The following is a 22,185-nucleotide window of genomic DNA, read 5'->3' as shown; positions in this document are numbered from 1 at the left end:
TCTGTTCTGTATTTATTTATACATTTATTTTTGTCTATAAAATGTTATACTGTTCTGTCCGGTCCTATTCTCTTACTGAGTTTTACTGTTGTATAATAGAGGAATGTGGGAGTAAATGTCTTTGTGCCAGGTCTCTTAAGGAGTAAAAACTGACCTAGTGGATAACACAGTCAAGTTTGTGTTTGGTTGAAACCTTTGGAAAAACATAAATCCTGCGATGATGAAGACATAACAGCTCTGTGCTTCAAAAAGGATTCAGACGGACATGTAAACTCTGTTCTTTTTTTCCCCACGTGTACAAGTAAAACATGTGACTTTGAACCATTTGATTTATATTCTTTGTTTAAGTAAATTTTAAGCCAGATTCCTAACCTGACAGATACATGTTTTGGGGTTTGACAGCAGGTGACAGAAGTGTTCCAGAAAGAGTCTTAAAAACTCCCTCAATCTACATCAGGGGTGGGCAATTAAAATTCTTCAAGGGCCACATTAAATTCTGTGAATGTTGTTTGGGGCCGTCAAGCAAAAAGAAAAATGAAGAAATCCCTAAAAAGGAAAAAGGACATGAGTCATTAGGCGATGACATTTATTTAGCTATTTTATTCTTGTTAGATTTTTTTTTTTTTCTTCAATTAACTTAAAAAAAATGTTTTGAGGGATTAATATATACTCAAAGAATTACACACAAAAAGGAGGGAAGTATGTGAAAAAGTAAATTAATAATAAATACAAAATACATTTGTTAATGCATTAGAACCTAACACATAAATACAGTCAAAGGGCCGCACTTCGCCCAGGTCTGATCTACATGGATCTCCAGAACATTACTGACATTTATTTATCATTTTCTTTGTCCATTATCAACATTTACTGTAACATTTCTTTGTAATTAGTTCTTAATTCCTTTCAATTAATGGGTCTCCATACCTAGTTAAAGATGACATGGTTTTATGAGTGCGGGTCAACTTTCCAAATTTCCTGAAATCATGTCATGAAATAGAACTTTTTATCAAACCCTTATTTGCAAAAAAAAAACATCTTTGAAAACCTTCAATTGCAACAAAATCGCCCTGCTAACATCCAATTCAAAAAACAAACTTTTGGCTAAACAACTCTTTTAATGCTCTGCGCTTTCAAACTAAGCAGAAAGCCTTTGCGAGTAGAATCCTCAATTCGCAGAGGTGTCTTTGGCAAGCAGAACGCACAAACTCCACTCACATAGATGTCGGATGGGTGTGTGTTTTGGCAGGCGAAAACCCGAATGCTTATTTAAGTAGTGAATTCACAATGGATTGTAAACCGTATGACCTACTGCAGCCCCGTCAGACATTCATCTAAGAGTAGAATTCTACACTCTGGAGAGCTACAAAGTATCCATTAGCCTGCGTGTTCTGTATCTATGCGTACATTTCTCAGCTAATGGATTGAAAACACAGTTGAGTTTTCAAGTGTTGTGTGTATGTGGATGGAAAGTGATTAAATAGATTTTGTCCTGGTGTGGTTCTACAGTCTTTTCAACGGATGTCAGGCAGCTGCATTATAACTACTCCCTCAAACTGAAGTACCTTTTAAGAATAATACTCAACTGAAGACATGACACTTAAAAGACATGAGTCTATGATGCGTTCAATAAGGACTTCAACATTTTTCGGTCTTATCTTTGTAGATTGACGCACAAAACAGGCATTTGGGCTTTGAAAGCAGAAGTCATTAAAGTCTATATAAACAGCTAATGTGTGACATTTAGTTTACGTAACTGGACTTGAGATAATCTGTTAGGGATTTTCACAATCAACATTAGTTGGACTGAACTCCTGCCTGTCCCTCATATCATCTGTCGTAAAGAAAAGAGAAGTCAGTAATCTACACGCTAAAGAGGGAAATAAGTCGGGAAAAGGTGACTATGAACTTTACTAGTATGTATAAGAACGTATTTATTACTAAAACAGCGAGATAGATTAACTGGACTGGTAAAATACAGTTCCATTAAGTAGTAAATGAGGTTCTAGAAAACTTGATGTATTATTCATTATTATTTATTATAATTATTATTAGTGTTTGTGTGCTGAAGGCTTTTCCCAGCTACATAGGGCAAGAGGATTAGGAAATAGTTGACTTGTCAATACTTTTCATGTGGGTCACCAGTAATAATAAAATAACCTTTATATGTTTCCATGCAATATCACTTCTTACACCATTTCAATTGTATAGTAAAAACACCAGCAGTTACTATATTTAACACATTAGGTTAGGTAGGTTAGGTTGAACTTTATTGATCCCTCAGGAGGTCTCCTTCGGGAAATTTGTTGTTTTTTTTCCAAATTATCCACAGCAAATTCAGCAATTTTTCATAAAAAATAATCAAAATAAAATAAGAACAAGAACTAAGAGAAATAAAGAGAAAGAACAAGATGATACAATCTAAGTCTAAAGATAAAGAACATAGATCAAATAAAAATAACAAAGACAAAGGATACAAAGACTAACATGGAATAGAACATCATGATACTTTTACTCCACTCCTGCCCCCGAACTCAGAATTGTACAATTGAATAGCCCGAGGAATGAATGAGTCCTTGAGTCTATTTGTTTTGCTCCTGGGAAGGAGCATTCGTGCACTCATTCTACTTCTCTGCTCACTGATGACAGTGCTGAGAGGAGGATTATTTATGTTGTTCTTATTTATTTTAAATTGGTGAAATTTGTACCTTACTTCTCTAGTTGATATGTGAAGTATGATTCCATTATTTAAAAGCCACAATATGCCAGTTTACAATGCTGTTTCTGGCGGCCCCACGTGTCAGAAGAGTGTAACTGCGATCCTGTTTTATCTTCTATGAGCCTTCACCTTAAACAAGAAGAAATGCTCTTGTGTTGTTTCTTCTTATTTATCTGGTAACTACAAAAAGTCTCTCAGTACATTCAATTAAAACATTGTCTGACCCGCTTCTGTGAAGCAGTTCAATGATTACATGACACTTTACAGACTGTAATAATAGCGGGTTTTACTGCCCAAGTTATTTTTACAAATGCAGATTCACACAGACCATTAAGCTTTTCTATAACATTTATAGTCTTTACATCAAATATTATGTATGTTATTAAGTCAAGTAAACAGAAGTTTAAAAAAAAAGAAAAAGTTTGACTTACGAAATCTGGCGTCACAACCTAACTTCCTCTCTCCCTGTGGTTAGATCAGAATCAGACACTGACGCGCCAACAGCCTCATTTTCACGCCTGGCTTGTCTATAAATGTGTAACACTGGGCGCCTGCAACACACACAGTGAAGATCAGGAGGTCCTCAACTCCACGATGCCGAGTCGAGTCTCCTCATCTCCCAGGGAAGTGCTACACTTCTTGGAAAGTGGCAAAGCGGGAAAATGCAGGTAAACTTTTTTTTTTTACAATTTTAAATTTGAACTTTCTGTTAGGACAGCGAGATTTACACGATGCGCTTTGACAGGCAGGGAAAACTGGGGTCTCCGTTGCGGTGTGGAGCATCTCGGAGAACGTCTTCTGAGGGGTGAGAAATACGACTCTGAACACCCTTCGGAATATGCGTCTTAACTTCTTCCCTTTTTCCTCGTCCAGGCTCTGCTTCGACGAGGTGTCACAGTGGTCCCAGTCTCTGGAAAGGCTTTTAAAATCCAACTGTACGTTCAAAAATCGACACATTTGCAACTGGAATGGTCTGTATTTATGTTTATTATTTGACTTCCAGGCGGGATGCAGATATTCCAGGCCTTTTTAAAGTCTGAGTTCAGTGACGAAAACATTGAGTTCTGGCTGGTCTGCGAGGAGTATAAGCGGATCAAGTCTTCCTTCAGGATGTCGTCGAGGGCTAAAAAGATTTTCAAACGCTACATCGAAGCCAACGCCCCGAGAGAGGTAGTTATAGTGATGAACACCTGCACGACCCCCCTCACGTTACTCTCCTAACTATTTTTAACCCACCCTTTGTTTCCGCCTTCCTATAGATCAATATCGATCACAAAACCCGAGAGGCAGTCAAACGAAACATCCTGGCGGCCAACAGAATGAGCTTCGACGACGCTCAGAATATTGTCTACTCGTTGATGGAGAAAGACTCTTACCCTCGTTTCCTCAGGTCGGACCTCTTCAGGGTGTTGTTGGAGTCCAACACAGTTAAGATGTAAGCACAGCATCTCAAAGATGTTCGTTATGGATATATACCAAGATGACATCCGCGTCTCTGCTGGACTAACTTGTTAATGTAGCATCTAGTTATCAAACGGGAAATAAAAAACCATCTGTTAGTGCGGTTGTACTGAGGCAGGTGTTTACATTCATCGGGAGAGACTAGACAAATGTCTGAACAGGTGGCGTTTGGTGGCGTATGTAAGGATTAAGAAATAATGCTAAGGCTACCACATAGATACAATCCATGCTAACACTTTTTTTGATTTGTTTGTCGGATTCTGAAGCATTTTTTAATGCTTTATTTACAGGGAAATAAGGGAGTTGGTCTGTCAACTAAAAGGAATGTGACAGCAGGGACGGGATAACTTATTTAAAATGAACATTCTATTGAAATAAGCTAAACTTTTACTGTTCATTGAGCCAATGGTTCGACCCATTTTTCGTATTTTCCTCTTGAGTTCTTTCAACTTTCACACTGTCTAATGTTTGTCTGTAAAATAAAGGAAGCACTTAGAGATATAATCAGTTCCTTCTGTAGCATGAGTCGTCATTTTATATCCAAAAGGTCATATTTATTTTAATGCTGCGATCAATGGCGCTAATAATCCTGTTTCTTCATTTTATTGTTCTTTCAACTTAAGTAGTTCAACTGAATTAATCACTACTTTAAACTTTAAAGACATGTCTAATGTGCCGAAGTAAGACGTTTTTTCCCAAATTCAAAAATGGGTCAATTATAAATGTTTACATGCAATTGTTGCCCAAAGGAAGCAGTTTACGCAGGGCAGCGATGAACCTTCAGGAGGAAGTGCGAGTTAAGATCCAACCCACAACATCCTCTTTTGATATCAACTGTATCAGCCAACACCCACGCATGTGCTAACTTCTGCCCCACCATCTAGGTGATTAATAAAAGGTGTTTGATCCGCTAGTGTTAAAAATTACTTTTGGGAACACGTGTTTAGAAAAGAAAACGGCGTAAAAAAGATAAATCCAAGGTTAAGTAAAAGAGAAGCTAAGCTGTCTAGTCATCGTTTCCTCATTTGGGTTCTTCTGTTTTTTGGGGGTTGGCTGACAGTCATGTGACAGACTGCTGATTCAAGCAAGAACAGGATGTTGGTCTTTGGCAAAAAGTACATGTATTTAGGTGTGGATTTTTTAGAAAACAAACACTAACTTTTTGATTTGTTAAGATCACATTTTCAGATGGTTAAGACTCAAGAGAACTGTAGCGGCGTCTTACTTAGGCTAAATATTTAATATATGTAACAACAAAATATATTACCAAATATCTATTATTATTATAAGTTCAACCTCACAATTCCTATGATGGTATTGGTCACAATACAAAACAAATATTGGACTAAAATAGTTAGCAAATACCGGTAATTACAGTTAAAGGAGGACAATGGTAGAAATGGAAGCACCTGCTAAAGAAAGAAGAGGAAGGTGAAGGTTAAGATAAAGGAGGGCATGAAGAAGTCGGGAGTGGCTAGAGAGGGTGAACACGATTGGTTAAGAAAGGAGGAAGCTGTGTTGCAGCAACTACTGATCTGAAATTTTAAACGTTTTTTTATTTTACATACTGTCATTGGTCATGTAACTGCTTTCTAACACACTATTCCTTTATTATTTTAACAAGTATTCTTTTCACTGAGATATTTAATTTAAACAAATAACTGGATCCATTATTTTATTTGGCATTTCATTTTCCATAATATTGTCTGTGTCACAACAAACAAAAACCTATTCTCAACTCACACGCACACGTGCAACCTTGTGTTACCACTGATACCACAATGCAATGGTTGTGGTATCAAATCAGCTGAACAGGAACCTCAACTCCCCTGCTCTACATACATTCATTTTATTCTGAATGTTTATTTTAAATGGAAGCCTGTTCAGCCAAAAAATTGGATCTTCATTTTTTGTCTTATTCAAATTTTCTAGATTTCTTGAGTGATTTAAGCCAAAAGCAACAATATCTTCTAACAAGATTTAAACGTAAATGTAATTATGTGGGAGACAGTGACATCTCGTGGACCATGTTTAAACATCTCTTAACGATTACATTGATATTGTTCTTCGTTGATGTTCGAGCTTTTAAAACAGATACAAGCAGTAAAAACAGATTAAACATAAATACGTATTGTATTAGAAAATAAAGTACACATATTTAAATAACACACTTAAAATAAAATAATAAGGAAGAATATCGTTAAAAAACAGAATGATAGATATAATTTATAAATAAATAAATACATATTGTGATAGATATAATAAAAACAATTTCCCGATTTCTCCTGAGGGATCAATAACGTTCTACCTAACCTAACCTGAAGAATAATACATCACAATAACAACATACAAACTCCGAAATAAATAAAAAATTAATAAAATAAACACGAGAACAAGAAAATGTGTCACTGTTATTATTAATCGGTTTTCAATCAATGCATAATAAAATATTGTATTCTACTTCTCCTGGTGTGAAGATTTATTTTCATCTTATTTTTTTTTTGTGGTAATTGAGGTTCACTTTAACTACATGTAAATGCCATCAGTTTAAGAATCAGATTTAGAAACTTTTATTTCCTGTGTTGTAAACACAACATGGATTTGTTTTGTGTCAGTACAGAGTACAAGAGTGGGATAAGACAACAGTGTGTTGAGAAAATGTAGGAAATGCATAATGTAAAACACCACATTGTTCACCACCTATGGACTCCATTATTACCTCATCCATCACAGTGTGGTACTCAGCTGCAACAGTTACAGACCAGATCGTAGCTGACTCCTCTCACCGGGACACCCCCTGATCCAACTGCTCCTGTCATCGATATGGATCAGAACATCATGGTTCAAGAACTCTTTCTATCCGTCTGCTGTCCGATCATGAATATTATTTAATGTTAGATGTAATGTTTTTAATTAATTATTCATTATATAATTGTCAGTTTATGTCAATGGCTGTTGTTTTATTTTAATGTATCATATTTTTAATTTTTTTATTTATATTTAATTTATATAATTCCATTCTGTTATGGCACCACCAAAAAAAAATCCTGAGTTGTGTTTACAACACTGGCAATAAAAGTGTCTGATTTTCATATACCTGTATAGGTTTAGCATTAGATGGACTACCAATAATATCCTGAAGGTGGCAGTGTGCTGCCCGCTCGACTCGAGTCGCCGCCTAAAGTCAGAAGAAGAAGCCGGCTTTGGAGCTCACTGTCTCAGTCGGATTTAGGCCTTTATTTACAAAACCGCTTCAACGTGTTATTATTCAACACGTCTATAACTTGGTAAGGGTTCAACTTCACTGTGTTTATCCTTATATTTGTGAGTTGTGTGCGCTTTCGTGTGCTGTCAGCACTTTATGTCACTTAGCTGACCAAGCTAGCTGCTTTGCTAGTGAAAAACTCCATCAAGTTCAGAGTTGCTTGGATGAAAAAAAACAAAAGCATAAACAACAAATAGTTCCTGCGTTTTTACATGTGTGAGTCCAAACAGTTGAACACATGTTTATATACACGTACTTAATATACGCTAGAGCTGAAATTGAGCGTTATGTTACTTTGTTTTGAGGCAAATAGTTCATCTTTTTTTTATTATTATTTGTGTTTTTGCATCTCCCTTAACGAACATTTTAGGTTTTATCACTCGATCAGTCGATCATTGTGTCCTCTAATCCTCTTTAAGCTATTCTTGTTTGTACACGTTCTACAGAGAGGATATAACGTTGTCAGAGACTACTGTGTTTCAGGTATAAGCAGTGCAAAAAAAATAGAACAATATTCCAGTTATCGATCATTTTGAGTATTGTATCTTTAGGTGTAAATACCTTTGACAACCCCATGAATGAATTATTACATATTCTTGGTATATTATGTTATCTCATGTCTCCAATCGGACACTACTGACTATTTATTTGTAATTTCCCTTCTGCATTTAAGGTGCCTCTGGTGGTTGTGACTATGGAACCCTCAGAAAAATCTTCCGATATCTTCAGCAGCCGTACAGCGAATCCATCGGGTGACGCTTGCTCTTGGGAAATCAACGACAAAGTCAGACTGTGCCGCTTCCTCTGTTACGGCTCGGAGGGAATAACATACACCGCCAGGGACGGGAAACCCGTGAGCGTGGAAGATGCAGGAGCACTTCAATCTCTGCTGCAGGCTGGACAAGGCTGCGAGGTCGTGGAAGAGATAAAAAGGTTTGCTCAAGATGACAGAGCGTCAAGGGTTGAGCCTTGTATTTTTGCCCTGGCGCTGTGCTCGCAGCACTCTGAACTCAAGACCCGTCAGGCCGCGTTTAAAGCCCTGAAGGATATCTGCTGCGACCCTGCACATCTGTTCACGTTTATTAACTACAAGACTCAATTGAAGGAGGGCATGAAGTGCGGCATCTGGGGCCGCGCATTAAGAAAGGCAGTTTCCGATTGGTACAATAAGCAAGACGCTCTGGTCTTGGCTGCTGCTATGACCAAATGCAAACAAAGGGAAGGATGGTCTCACAGAGATGTGCTGCGACTTTCTCACACCAAGCCAGTGCATGAGGGTAAGGATATATAACATTTGTATTAGTTTATTTTATTATAAAATACAATTTTCATCAAGTATTGTGTTTATAATTTAGTTTAAGTTGTTTGGTTTGAAGTAAATGTTGACGATAAAGTAAATATTGTGCAGGAAACCAAGAGGTTTTTCTTTTATGGTTTTTTAAAGTATGTGTTTATTATGAAATAATTCAATATTTTATTTACAATTATCTTGCAATTATTCGTTTGTTAATTTTCAGCGTTGCAACTGAACCACTAGATGGCAGCACTCATTGCAATTTATGCAGCTATAGCTTTTCTTGCCAGTATTGTAAATACTAAATAGGATTTTTTTTTGTCAGTACAGAATAAAATAATAGAAAAACAGAGCGCCTACAATAAATTCCACAAGATCCCGGCGATGAATGAGGACATGAGGATACACTCCAGAAACCTTTAAAGCTGATGTTTGGAAATATTTTAGTTCCAAACAAATGAAAGCTGTTATAACTTCTTAAAGAGTCATGTGGTCTGTAAATTCTGCAACACCAGAGTCAAGTACTCGGGAAAATACGACAAATATATCCTTGTTTTTATAGTATCACAATATATTGCTATATACTGATAATTGTCCCTGTATCATGATGTGTATCGTATCGCCAGATTCTTGCAAATACACAGCCCTAAGTTTTGTTTTGTTTTTTTATATTCGGTATAGAAAATTGCAAAAATCTATTTATTAATGCCTCACAGTTTTTAACATGTTTTTTTTTCCCATTAAAGCCGTCGCTGTTCTCAGCAAATATGTAACTAAAGGATGGGCAGAAGTCCAACTCGCCTACAAAGACAAGGAGAACTCTGAAGAGGTCGCTAAAGTACTAGCTTACTTGGAGGTGGTGGAGAAAGTGAAGCACACTGACGATGAAACAGAAGTGGTTAATTTAATAGAGGAAAACAAACTCGAGTGGGAAATTCTCCTGACGGACCACCTAAAGTCCAAGCAGGTCAGTGATGCTGTGTAGGCGTTTGGTTGTTTTGTTGTTTTTGTTGATTTCATTTTTAGGATCTTGTGTCGTTCTATTCTCACTTCTTTTTTGTGTGTTCAGGTGTGGCATGCATTGTTAAAGGAAATGTCAATACAATCCGCGATTAAAGCCTTGTGTAAAATGGCGGTAAATAAGGTTCTTGAACCAGAAAGTCCTGAAATGCGGGCATTTTGTGACAGAATCCAGCGTGAGACAGAAATCAAAAAGGTATGTTCTTGGATCATATGTATTTAAAAGATGAATATGATGGTGTTGACTGGGTTTTTTCTCAGTCAAAGCTGCATCCTTTCACTGTATTGGTGGCCATGGAGAAGTACAAGATGGGTCAGGGGTATCTAGGGAAGACAAACTGGATACCAGACAGCAGCATCCTCAATTCACTGGACTCTGCATTTTACAAGAGTTTTGTGGTAAGCTGTGTTTTATGGTGTTTCCATTATGGTGTAGTGCACTTTTTACTGTCTTTCTCTGCCCTTAGAATGTGAATCCGGTCGGTAAACGCTTCCTGGTTGCTGTGGATGTGAGCAATATGTTGAGCAGACGTCTTAAAGGGACGTCAGTCATCACACCTGTCGCCGCTGCAGCGGTTGCTATGGTGAGATGATGCCCAAGTTGTTTCATTATTTACTGCCTCTAAAGAATGACTTGTTGACATGATCTTTTGTGCAAGTTCAAAAGGTACTTTAAGGTTTAGAGTTTCTTTGAGTGAATAGCTTTGGCGACTTTAGTTGTGATTCATTCTCTTGTGTTATCCGAAGGTTTTTGCGAGAACGGAGGCAGAGACGCAGGTGCTGTCGTACTCGCACAGCGGCTTGATTCCATGTTCCATCACAGCTGACACGTCTCTCTCGGACGCAGTCGGAGAGCTGATGAGGGTGAGACTTAAAATACTACATGCACTTCATTTACAGTATATATGTTTCATTTGCAAACAAAATGGTAGCCTGGGTGCCATCCTACCTCGACCTGGGGCTCCTACACTCGCTACCCTAAAAGAATAGTCTGGGATCGCTTGACCCGCTTCCGTCTGGAATTCGAATATTTGTCCAAAATCTGGACGAGGGCGCTGATTGGTCCCTGCTATCTCCGCCCCATCGTCAGGGCTTCACATCATCATCAACATGGACGACGCGGAAGCCGACGCTAGCGATGCTAGTAGCTTTTATTTGTTTGTTCAGCCTTTTCCTTGATTTTCTGGAACTCCTGTTGTGTTATCAGTTTTATCTTGCCCTTTAAAGTACATACTTTATTGAATATTGTTTTGATTGTTTAAGCGCTTTGTGACCCTGGTCTGGAAAAGCGCTCTATAAATATAAATTACTTACTTAATTACTTACTTGATGGAACAGGCGATTTCGTATGTTGCTGCTGATTTAGACGGAGTTTCAGAGCTGAAACATGAGCGACATGAGGCCCTGAATGCTTTTCGTACCGGGAAAGACATTCTCGCCCTCGCGGCAGATTTCTAAGGCCAACACAATAACATAGTCACCACCACAAGTGAATAATGAGGTGATCTGATTGGATCGTGGTATGGTAGGGTCATCCAGGGGTCATTCAATCGGAAGAGGCTTATGATGCCTTCATTACCTGATTTCCAATTCCAAACGGAAGCGGGTAAAGCAGTCCCAGAGTGTAGGAGTCCCAGTAGAAATAGGATGGCACCCAGGCTAAAAGAAATGGATACGATTTTTTTTTTTAATTTTAAAAATGTGCAGCTCGTTGGCACCCCCATCTGGCCGTGATGTGTAGTGCAGATTAAATTAATGTTCTCTAAATTGTCACGTTGTGTATCTTTATGTTTAGATATTATAGTAGTTTAGTGAAATCAAATGTCATATTTTGTTGGCTCAATAAATATATAAATACTTAAACCATGTGTTATCTCGGGGTCAAGGTGACACGAAGGCTTCGAAAAAAAATGTGTTTGTGGTATCCCTTGTGTTGTCTCTGGAAGCCAGGGAGGTCGTTTGCCTTGACTCGGAGACAACAAACACATTTGTTTTTGAGCCTTCGGGTCGTCTTGACCCTGAGATATAATGCAAGGGTTAAAAATGGTGTTTTCGCGAGTCAAAGTCTTAAAAGGCAACATTGTCTTGAATCTAATTTTCGGAAGTGAAGACCATATGAAGAAGAGGGGAACATTTTATGTATTTTTCTAAGTTATATATACTGTAAAGTTTAATTGCAAATCAAATGTTTTTGCGCCAGAAAAGCCTTTCAGTCAAGTTGATCAATTAAAAAAATATGAAATGAAGTAAGAAGGAAATTATTTTACATGGGTGCTTTAGAAATAACCATTATTTACTTACTTTCTTACTAACATTTCATTAAAAGAATAGGTTTAATAAAGTGATAATAGCAAACAGCTTTTTTTCCACTAGCTTGACTATTGGTGTTAAATTTAATTTTAAATGGTATCAAAAGTGGTCAAAAGTATTTTACTTAAGCTGTCAGAAACCTGCAAAAATAAATTTAAAAGAATGACAATTATTGTCATTGAGAATCAAAGATATTTTTTAAACAATCAGCTCCATATATATATATAACATTTTGGGTATTAACTATATTCCACAGATCCCAGCAACAAGCACAGACTGCACTCTTCCTGTTACGTGGGCCACAGAGAACAGAAAACCTGTGGATGTCTTCATTATTTTAAGCAACAACGCATTTTTGCCTCTTTGCGTGAGCCCTGTGGAGTCCCTGAGGAAACACCGACAAGTAAGCTCGCTTTGTTTTAACAGATTTTACCACGCTCTGAATAATAAAACAATCAGGTAACGTTGTTTACCCTGCACGGATACACAAACACATTAAGCACTTTGGCAGACAAAAGTGCGCACATAAGCCTTGTAAACACACACAAATATAGACTTTAAATCACAGCAACTTTGGCTTTTGTTGAAGCAACTCTTTTAGAAAAAAAAATGATGTTTTTTTTTCTACAGATAACTGGCTCGAATTCCAAGTTGGTGATCTGTGACTTGACCGCCAGCGGCTACGCTATTGAAGACGCTGGAGACCGAGGATTGATGAACCTCTGCGGCTTCGACCTCGGCGCTTTCAGCCTCATCCGTCACCTCGCCCTGGATCGGATCTGATCAAAGGAAATCCAACTTTACAATTCCGTAAAAGATTAACTCATGTTGTTTTGAGTTCACCAAAAAAATGAAAGGAAGGTGTGATTTTTTTTTTATTGATGTCATTCATTTAACAACTGCACGACACCCTCTTGATACTGTAGAACTGACGGCATCCAGCTGGCTGGGCAGACATGGCTAACATTTGTGATGTTGATTGAACAGGAACGATAGCAATTCTGTCGCCACCTTTGCAACAAGTTAAATAAGGGAGTGTGAAACAGGATCTGCATAGTAAATATTAGGATACATGATAAGATACACAGATAAGAGCTGATAGAACTAAGAAAGTTGGAAAACACAGAGCAATCGTAGGTGGATTGTTGGACAATTTACCAGATCTTTATCGATGTCGATAAGGCCAGACTTTATTTAATGACGTCCTCTTGCTTTATTGCAGATTGTCTTTGCAAGTTCAAGTGTCTACTTAAAATTAATCAATTGATTTTAAGTTAAGCTCTAATGATATTTTCATTCTTGTCCATGTGTTGTCGTGATAGTATTAGTTACTATTTTGACCTCGTTTACAGTACAATTGAGCAGTTGCTCCTCATAAGACTCCATCAGTAGAGCTCCATCTTTAAAACGGTGAAACTCAATGTACTGTATTTTGGAGACGATTTCATGTCACAATGTTAGTTTTATTCATGACGTGCTGCTTTACTGTTATGTCTTTACCGGACTGGATTAAGAAGTTACTTTTGTCTGTTTTTTGGACAGAATCCTGTAGCATTTCATGTTTGTTTTTTTATATTTATAAGTGTTGAAAGTTGCAAACACTAACATTGGATTTCAAGACTTTGTGCATGTTAGTTGAGTATAAATGAAAATGAAATGAGAGAACACTTTTCTTAGTTCATATTTAAGTGCTGATAATTGAATATCTGTAATTGATCGTTGGAAGTCATTTTATGATCAATTGGCAAAAAACGGGGCCAATTACTTTAAAATTTTATTTTCAGTATTCATTATTTTAAATGAAAAGACAAGACGTTGTTTATTTGGCCATAGTTATTTTTTTATTTGTAGACTGTTTGTAATGGTGTAGTTGTACCACTTTTGTATTAACATGTGACGACTTGACTCTAATAAACACCTCGCTGCTCTATGTAAACTGTTTGAGTTTCATTACAAAAGTATTGTATCTTAAATTAAAATGTATAATTGATTACAAGTAACTTTATTTTTTAACAGATTACTCGACAGATGTTCAGGAAATGTATTTTAAAATCGATTTCTAAAACTGAAACGGTTGTTATTTTTAAAGTAAGTAATTTATATTCGTATAGCGCTTTTCCAGACCAGGGTCACAAAGCGCTTAAATAATCCAAACAAAACTCAATAAAATATATGCTTAAGGGATCAAGATAACACAGAGTACAACACAGGAGTTCCAGAAAATCAAGGAAAAGTCTGCACGAATAAAAATGTCTTGATGTTTCTTGAAGGAGTCAGTAGATCATCAAACACAAACAGAGAGGAAGATCGTTCCAAAGCTTAGGAGCAACAGCCTGGAAGGATTTCTCTCCTCTGGTCCTGAACCGTGTTCAGGAACCATCAGCAGATTTTTATCCACAGACCTCAGAGCCCGAGCTGGGGTGTAAGGCTGGATCAGATCAGTGATGTAAGGAGGAGCCTGACCATGACTAGATCTGAAAGTAAGAATTTAAAAGTTGATCCTGAAAGAAACTGGAAGCCAGCTATGAAGGGCTCCACAAAACATCTTGACACAAGCGCTTACATCACTTCAAGTGAGTGAAAACACAGGACAAGAAATAGCCTCTTATCTGATGTGATGTTCTCATGTGGACCACACATCCTTTGCAACACAGATACATACGCAGATCACAAAATAAAATGAGACAACGATCACTTAACATTAAAATTCATTTGGTTATTATTATATCCAATAAAGTTGAATTGGTAATGTATTTGAGTCAGAATTACCCATCAGTCAAATTAATAAAATGTAAAAACACATTTATAACACATTTAATAAAAAATTAAAACTTGAATAAAGTAAGAATTTCAAAAGTGTTTATTCAATGGTTAAAAATAGATTGATATCTATATTTACTGAGATTTAAATGAACGCTGTTCTGTTGAAGGCCAGTTATTCATGTTGTTACCTTTTAATAGAACAGTACATTAAACAATGAATGCAGAGTTTATTTGTCTTAACTACCTGTACATCTGAACAAAAAGATTTTTAATAACTAACATATTTTAAGAGCGAAAAGTTGGGATCAGGCATCGCGCGGGACTACCTGATGTTGATAATCGGGGGCCTTTCGAATCCACTTCCACACAAGAAAAGTGAACATGGCGGATGTGTTAAGTGTTCTTCGTCAGTACAACATCCAGAAAAAGGAAATCGTCGCTAAAGGGGACGAGGTTATATTCGGAGAATTCTCTTGGCCGAAGAATGTCAAGACTAACTACATAATCCAGGGGTAGGTCAGTGTTAGATGGTCCAACACTTAACTTTGTTTAAATGGCTTTAAATAACGTTTTTTTTGTTTTGAATTGAGATCACGATTCTCTAACGACCTCTCCCCCCCAATATAAATATAAATTGCATTTATTGAACAAAAAAAACAATGAACAGACGTACTTTATTCACAGCAAATACTAAAAAAAAATCTGAAAAAACGTGCTTAAAGTTTGATGAAAATATATGTATTAGTCAATAATAAATCAACCTTCAGTGCAGAGTAAATAAAAGTACAAACACATCATAGAACTAAAACATATTTATAATATGTAATCATTGTTTTTACTATAAACCTCTCAAAATATTTTAAATAAATATTTATTTGTAAATATTGTTGTTTTTTCTCAATATCTTCCAGATGTTTGGATGAAATCGATCAAAATCAGTTTGAGATCATAGAACTAAATCATATTCATAATATATATTCCTTGTTTTTACTGTTCATGTCTCAAAATATTTAAAATGAATATGTATTGGTAAATATTAGTGTTTTCTCTAAATATCTTCCAGATGTTTGGATGAAATCAATCAAAAACACTTTGAGATCATAGAACTACATCATATTCATAATATATATTCATTGTTTTCAATGTTCATGTCTCAAAATATTTAAAATAAATATTTATTTGTAAATATTAGTGTTTTTTCTCAATAGCTTCCAGATGTTTGGATAAAATCAATCAAAATCAGTTTGAGATCATAGAACTACATCATATTCATAATATGTATTCATTGTTTTTACTGTTCATGTCTCAAAATATTTAAAATAAATATGTATTTGTAAATATTGTTGTTTTTCTCAATAGCTTTTAGATGTTTGGATGAAATCAATCAAAATTAGTTTGAGATCATAGAACTACATCATATTCATAATATGTATTCATTGTTTTCAATGTTCATGTCTCAAAATATTTAAAATAAATATTTATTTGTAAATATTAGTGTTTTTTCTCAATAGCTTCCAGATGTTTGGATGAAATCAATCAAAATCAGTTTGAGATCATAGAACTAAATCATATTCATAATATATATTCATTGTTTTTACTGTTCATGTCTCAAAATATTTAAAATAAATATGTATTGGTAAATATTAGTGTTTTCTCTAAATATCTTCCAGATGTTTGGATGAAATCAATAAAAAAAAAACTTTGAGATCATAGAACTAAATCCTATTCATAATATGTATTCATTGTTTTTACTATAAACCTCTCAAAATATTTTAAATATTTATTTGTAAATATTGTTGTTTTTTTCTCAATAGCTTCCAGATGTTTGGATGAAATCAATCAAAATCAGTTTGAGATCATAGAACTACATCATATTCATAATATTTATTCATTGTTTTTACTGTTCATGTCTCAAAATATTTAAAATAAATATTTATTTGTAAATATTGTTGTTTTTCTCAATAGCTTTTAGATGTTTGGATGAAATCAATCAAAATTAGTTTGAGATCATAGAACTAAATCATATTCATAATATATATTCATTGTTTTCAATGTTCATGTCTCAAAATATTTAAAATAAATGTTTATTTGTAAATATTAGTGTTTTTTCTCAATAGCTTCCAGATGTTTGGATGAAATCAATCAAAAACACTTTGACATCATAGAACTAAATCATATTCATAATATGCGTCCATTGTTTTTACTATAAACCTCTCAAAATATTTTAAATAAATATTTATTTCTAAATATTAGTTTTTTTCTCAATAGCTTCCAGATTTTCGGATGAAATCAATCAAAATTAGTTTGAGATCATAGAACTAAATCATATTCATAATATATATTCATTGTTTTTACTGTTCATGTCTCAAAATATTTTAAATAAATATTTATTTCTAAATATTAGTGTTTTTTCTCAATAGCTTCCAGATGTTTGGATGAAATCAATCAAAAACACTTTGAGATCATAGAACTAAATCATATTCATAATATATATTCATTGTATTTACTATGCACCTCTCAAAGCCTAATTTATATGTTAACGATTGTCAAAGTCAAATCATTGACGCTCCCTAACAGACGTGACGCTGGAGCGTCAGCGACTCTTGGCGGTTCTATCGGCCGCTTCAGTGAGCTCTCGTGGTGCATGTAGTGGACAATGACGCGGCGGTTGCTTGAGCGAATGTCTGTCGAATATCCAACATCAAACTAACTTCACCGCTGTAAACAACCGGTCACTCGTTCTGCCCTTCACGGCACACGCTCAACAAATATAAATAACCTTCTTACACGTTTGCTATTGTTACTCTATCATATATAAGTACATCCTCTGTCATACACGTCAATATATTTTCATTTATACTATTAGAATTTTGTGAATGCGGTACAATTATTATTATTTTTAATTTTTATAATCGTCGTCGCTTTGAAATGAGATCATGATTTTTTTTTTAACGATTAATCGTGCAGCCCTATATATGTTATATATATAATAAACATATTTGTATTAAACATCATAGAGGCATGGGGCAAAGTGGGAGTCAGAGAGTCACTGCTGCATCTCAGCCAAAATAGCAGTTTTAAATTGATCTCTTATCGGGCGTCGGATTTTCAAAAAAAGGCAGATGCCGATATTCCTCAAAATGCCGAATATCGGGGCCCTAATATCCCTAATTCTAATAGTATTCTGGATATTGACTGATGACCTCTGAGTCCAACAACCCAAGGCATCTTTTTGAGGGAGACATATGTTCACCTTTAAAACTGGTTAATTTAAGACCACAGACAATATTGTTCCTGTATATTTATCTGTAAATGTCTCACCATTTCCTATGCTATTGTGTTCTTGTGTTCAGAACGGGTAAAGATGGACGACCAAAAGAATATTATACCTTGGACTCGATATTGTTCTTTCTCAACAATGTGTGTCTTACCCATGTGTTATATGTGCAAAGAGCAGCGGTGAGTACATTTATGTTTATTGTCATTTAGTTTATCAAAGATTATGAATCATGTGACCTTTTTTATTTCAATTGCAGACAGAGAATATACCGGCTGTCAGACGCCCGGATCGAAAAGGCTTGCTGTCGTATCTCAATGGCGAAAGTTGTAAGTGACACTTTTTTTTTTTTTATGCTGATTCAGGTGTTTTACTTGAACTGTACAACTTTTCTTTTACAGCAACTTCAACTAGTATCGACACAAGTGCACCTATTGAAATAGGTTTGCAGAGACCAACACAACGAATCCACTTCCACACAAGAAAAGTGAACATGGCGGATGTGTTAAGTGTTCTTCGTCAGTACAACATGCAGAAAAAGGAAATCGTCGCTAAAGGGGACGAGGTTATATTCGGAGAATTCTCTTGGCCGAGGAATGTCAAGACTAACTACATAATCCAGGGGTAGGTCAGTGTTAGATGGTCCAACACTTAACTTTGTTTAAATGGCTTTAAACTAGGGCTGCATGATTCTGGACAAAATGAGAATAACGTTGTTGTTTTTTTTTGTTTTGAATTGAGATCACGATTCTCTCACGAACCCCACCCCCCCCCCAATATAAATATAAATTGCACTTTATTGAACAAAAAAACAATGAACAGACGTACTATATCCACAGCAAATATTCAAAAAACTTCTGAAAAAACGTGCTTAAAGTGGTGAAAATATATGTAATAGTCAATAATAAATCAACCCTTAGTGCAGAGTAAAGACGAACACATCATAGAACTAAATCCTATGCATAATATGTATTCATTGTTTATACTATAAACCTCTCAAAATATATTATATAAATATTTATTTGTAAATATTGTTGTTTTTTCTCAATAGCTTCCAGATGTTTGGTTGAAATGAATCAAAATCAGTTTGAGATCATAGAACTAAATAATATTCATAATATGTATTCATAGTTTTTACTATAAACCTCTCAAAATATTTTAAATAAATATTTATTTGTAGATATTAGTGTTTTTCCTCAATAGCTTCCAGATGTTTGGATGAAATCAATCAAAAACACTTTGAGATCATAGAACTAAATCTTATTCGTATTTTTTTTTTAACGATTAATTGTGAAGCCCTACTTTAATCATAGTTTTATTAAACATCATAGAGGCATGGGGCAAAGTGGGAGACCGAGTAGTGACTGGAGTCAGAGAGTCACTGCTGCATCAAAGCCAAAATAACCCTTTTAACTGGATCTCTTATCGGGCGTCGGATTATCAAAAAAGCCCGATAGTGATATTCCTCAAAATGCTGAATATCGGGGCCCTAATATCCCTAATTCTAATAGTATTCTGGATATTGACAGATGACCTCTGAGTCCAACAACCCAAGCCATCTTTTTGAGGGAGACATATGTTCACCTTTAAAACTGGTTAATTTAAGACCACAGACAATATTGTTCCTTTATATTTATCTGTAAATGTCTCACCATATGCTATTGTATTCTTGTGTTCTGATATTTCTTTAGTGTTGATAGTGTTCCAACAGTTGGTTGCAACCATCGTTAAATAGAAGTAGAAGAAGAAGCCGTCGTGTCATTTCCTGTTAGTGTGTAGCGGCAGTGTTTGATTTGAGACATACTATCTGTGGAGAATTTGCTAGTTAGTGCATACACTATCCTGATGCATACTAACCTACTGCTGCTGAAAATGAACATTAAGTATATGCATATATTTGCATATATATTATATATATATATATATATAGTGTGCATGGCGCACTAAATTTCGAAAACTAAAAATTGAGACGCACTAACTCACTAAAAATACTAACTTTGAGTGTAAATGAAAGTCTGATGCATTATTCAGTATCTTCTGTTACACTTTATAAGGAATATTCTAATAGTATTCTGGATATTGACTGAAGTCCAACAACCCAAGGCATCTTTTTGAGGGAGACATATGTTCACCTTTAAAACTGGTTTCACCATTTCCTATGCTATTGTGTTCTTGTGTTCAGAACGGGTAAAGATGGACGACCAAAAGAATATTATACCTTGGACTCGATATTGTTCTTTCTCAACAATGTGTGTCTTACCCATGTGTTCTATGTTCAAAGAGCAGCGGTGAGTACATTTATGTTTATTGTCATTTAGTTTATCAAAGATTATGAATCATATGTGACCTTTTTTATTTCAATTGCAGACAGAGAATATACCGGCTGTCAGACGCCCGGATCGAAAAGGCTTGCTGTCGTATCTCAATGGCGAAAGTTGTAAGTGACACTTTTTTTTATGCTGATTCAGGTGTTTTACTTGAACTGTACAACTTTTCTTTTACAGCAACTTCAACTAGTATCGACACAAGTGCACCTATTGAAATAGGTTTGCAGAGACCAACACAACGTAAGTTACCGTAATCTTTCTTATCCCAATTCGGAATTTAAAAAAAGTATTTCTGTGTACTAACAAACACATTTCCTTTTCTTTTAGTCAAACGAGCAGCTGACGAAGTATCATCGGAAGCGAAAAAAACACGGATTGAGGTATTTTGATGTAATCAAGAGATTTCTTCCATTAATCTATGACACCAGTAAATTGAAAGTGGCCGATGAAGTATTTTTTTTGTTAAACATTGAAAATTATTATTATATGAATGATAACTGATGGATGTATATATTTAGTAAACTAAACACAAATTGAATAAATGCCACTTCAACGTTATGGTGTTTTGATTTTGGACAATAGTGTATTACAGAAGAAAGAGATGCATGACAAAAGCAAGTGTAAAGGATGAAAAAAAAACGTATCGTTAACATTATACTAGTAAACTAAACTCATGTTTCTCATTTTTATTAATTGAATCAAACAACACTTGGTTATATCTGATTACACTGAATAAATTATTTTAATTTTTTTTATTATTATCAAATTAAGAATCGTTTATTAGAATTTGATTTTTTTTTCCCTTAGGATGAGGAGCGAGTGACAAGGAGTGTCACAGGGAGGCTGCGGTCATGAGGGCAGAGAAACCATAAAACCTCGTATCAGTCACTCGTCATGAGCACCAGGGGGGACGGCAGCATTCCATGATGAGACCAGCCCACCCACGGCCCCCCATCCTGGACAAGGTGGAAGGCCACCCAAGCCAGGGGGCCATCCAGAACAACTAGCAAACCCCAAGCCCTACCCCCAACAGTCCACTTGCCGCCCAAACCCGGCCAGCCCCCCAACCCCACCGCCACCAGCACCACGTCCCTGCAGACCTCCACAGACCCCAGGAGGCGGATCACCCCCACGTCAGCGAATGGAGCCAACACGGCACCAGCGGCCTTCACCGCAAAGGCCCAAGGTCCCCACAAGCCCTGGCCCCCACACCAGGAACCGGCCCAGCCAAGCCGGGCCACGACAGAGCCCGAAGCAAGCATGACCCCTGGTGCCACCGACGGACTCAGAAGCCGGCAACCGCCTCCCACCGACTCATATCCCAGTCCAGGCTCAGTGTGTGTGTGTGTGTGTGTGTGTGTGTGTGTGTGTGTGTGTGTGTGTGTGTGTGTGTGTGTGTGTGTGTGTGTGTGTGTGTGTGTGTGTGTGTGTGTGTGTGTGTGTGTGTGTGTGTGTGTGTGTGTGTGTGTGTGTGTGTGTGTGTGTGTGTGTGTGTGTGTGTGTGTGTGTGTGTGTGTGTGTGTGTGTGTGTGTGTGTGTGTGTGTGTGTGTGTGTGTGTGTGTGTGTGTGTGTGTGTGTGTGTGTGTGTGTGTGTGTGTGTGTGTGTGTGTGTGTGTGTTATATGTGGCTGCGGGTGTGTGTAAGTACGAGTGTGTGTATTTTATTCACTGGAATGGAATCTTCTGACAATATATTTTTTCTAATTACTGGTATAGTTATAGAATGCAATTGCATGTATTCTAAAAAGT

General features: G+C 36.2%; 3 protein-coding genes across 3 annotated transcripts; all 3 read left to right on the top strand.

Moving 5' to 3' along the window:
• The first annotated feature begins 1,690 nt into the window (after positions 1-1,690).
• Positions 1,691-4,687, top strand: LOC148063428 (regulator of G protein signaling 21-like). Its single transcript, XM_087810826.1, has 6 exons — positions 1,691-1,897; positions 3,195-3,387; positions 3,465-3,524; positions 3,593-3,654; positions 3,723-3,889; positions 3,979-4,687. The coding sequence occupies exons 2-6, from the start codon at positions 3,314-3,316 to the stop codon at positions 4,156-4,158; spliced, it is 543 nt and encodes a 180-aa protein (XP_087666952.1). The 5' UTR covers positions 1,691-1,897; positions 3,195-3,313; the 3' UTR covers positions 4,159-4,687.
• A 2,691-nt stretch (positions 4,688-7,378) lies between these two features.
• Positions 7,379-13,997, top strand: ro60 (Ro60, Y RNA binding protein). Its single transcript, XM_087810698.1, has 9 exons — positions 7,379-7,467; positions 8,119-8,722; positions 9,486-9,706; positions 9,809-9,955; positions 10,021-10,158; positions 10,227-10,343; positions 10,507-10,623; positions 12,326-12,472; positions 12,700-13,997. The coding sequence occupies exons 2-9, from the start codon at positions 8,140-8,142 to the stop codon at positions 12,850-12,852; spliced, it is 1,623 nt and encodes a 540-aa protein (XP_087666824.1). The 5' UTR covers positions 7,379-7,467; positions 8,119-8,139; the 3' UTR covers positions 12,853-13,997.
• Positions 13,998-15,187: 1,190 nt separating this feature from the next.
• LOC148063426 (uncharacterized) lies at positions 15,188-21,856 on the top strand. The gene is made up of 9 exons (XM_087811100.1): positions 15,188-15,344; positions 18,186-18,291; positions 18,369-18,438; positions 18,511-18,733; positions 20,292-20,397; positions 20,477-20,546; positions 20,614-20,676; positions 20,764-20,816; positions 21,244-21,856. Exons 1-9 carry the CDS (start codon positions 15,214-15,216, stop codon positions 21,289-21,291), a joined length of 870 nt encoding a protein of 289 aa, XP_087667226.1. The 5' UTR covers positions 15,188-15,213; the 3' UTR covers positions 21,292-21,856.
• Positions 21,857-22,185: the final 329 nt, after the last annotated feature.

This window comes from Callionymus lyra, chromosome 16 (assembly GCF_982586985.1).
Source record: "Callionymus lyra chromosome 16, fCalLyr1.hap1.1, whole genome shotgun sequence".
In the NCBI taxonomy this organism is placed as follows: Eukaryota; Metazoa; Chordata; class Actinopteri; order Syngnathiformes; family Callionymidae; genus Callionymus; species Callionymus lyra.
This window is presented reverse-complemented; position numbering and strand designations above follow the sequence as displayed.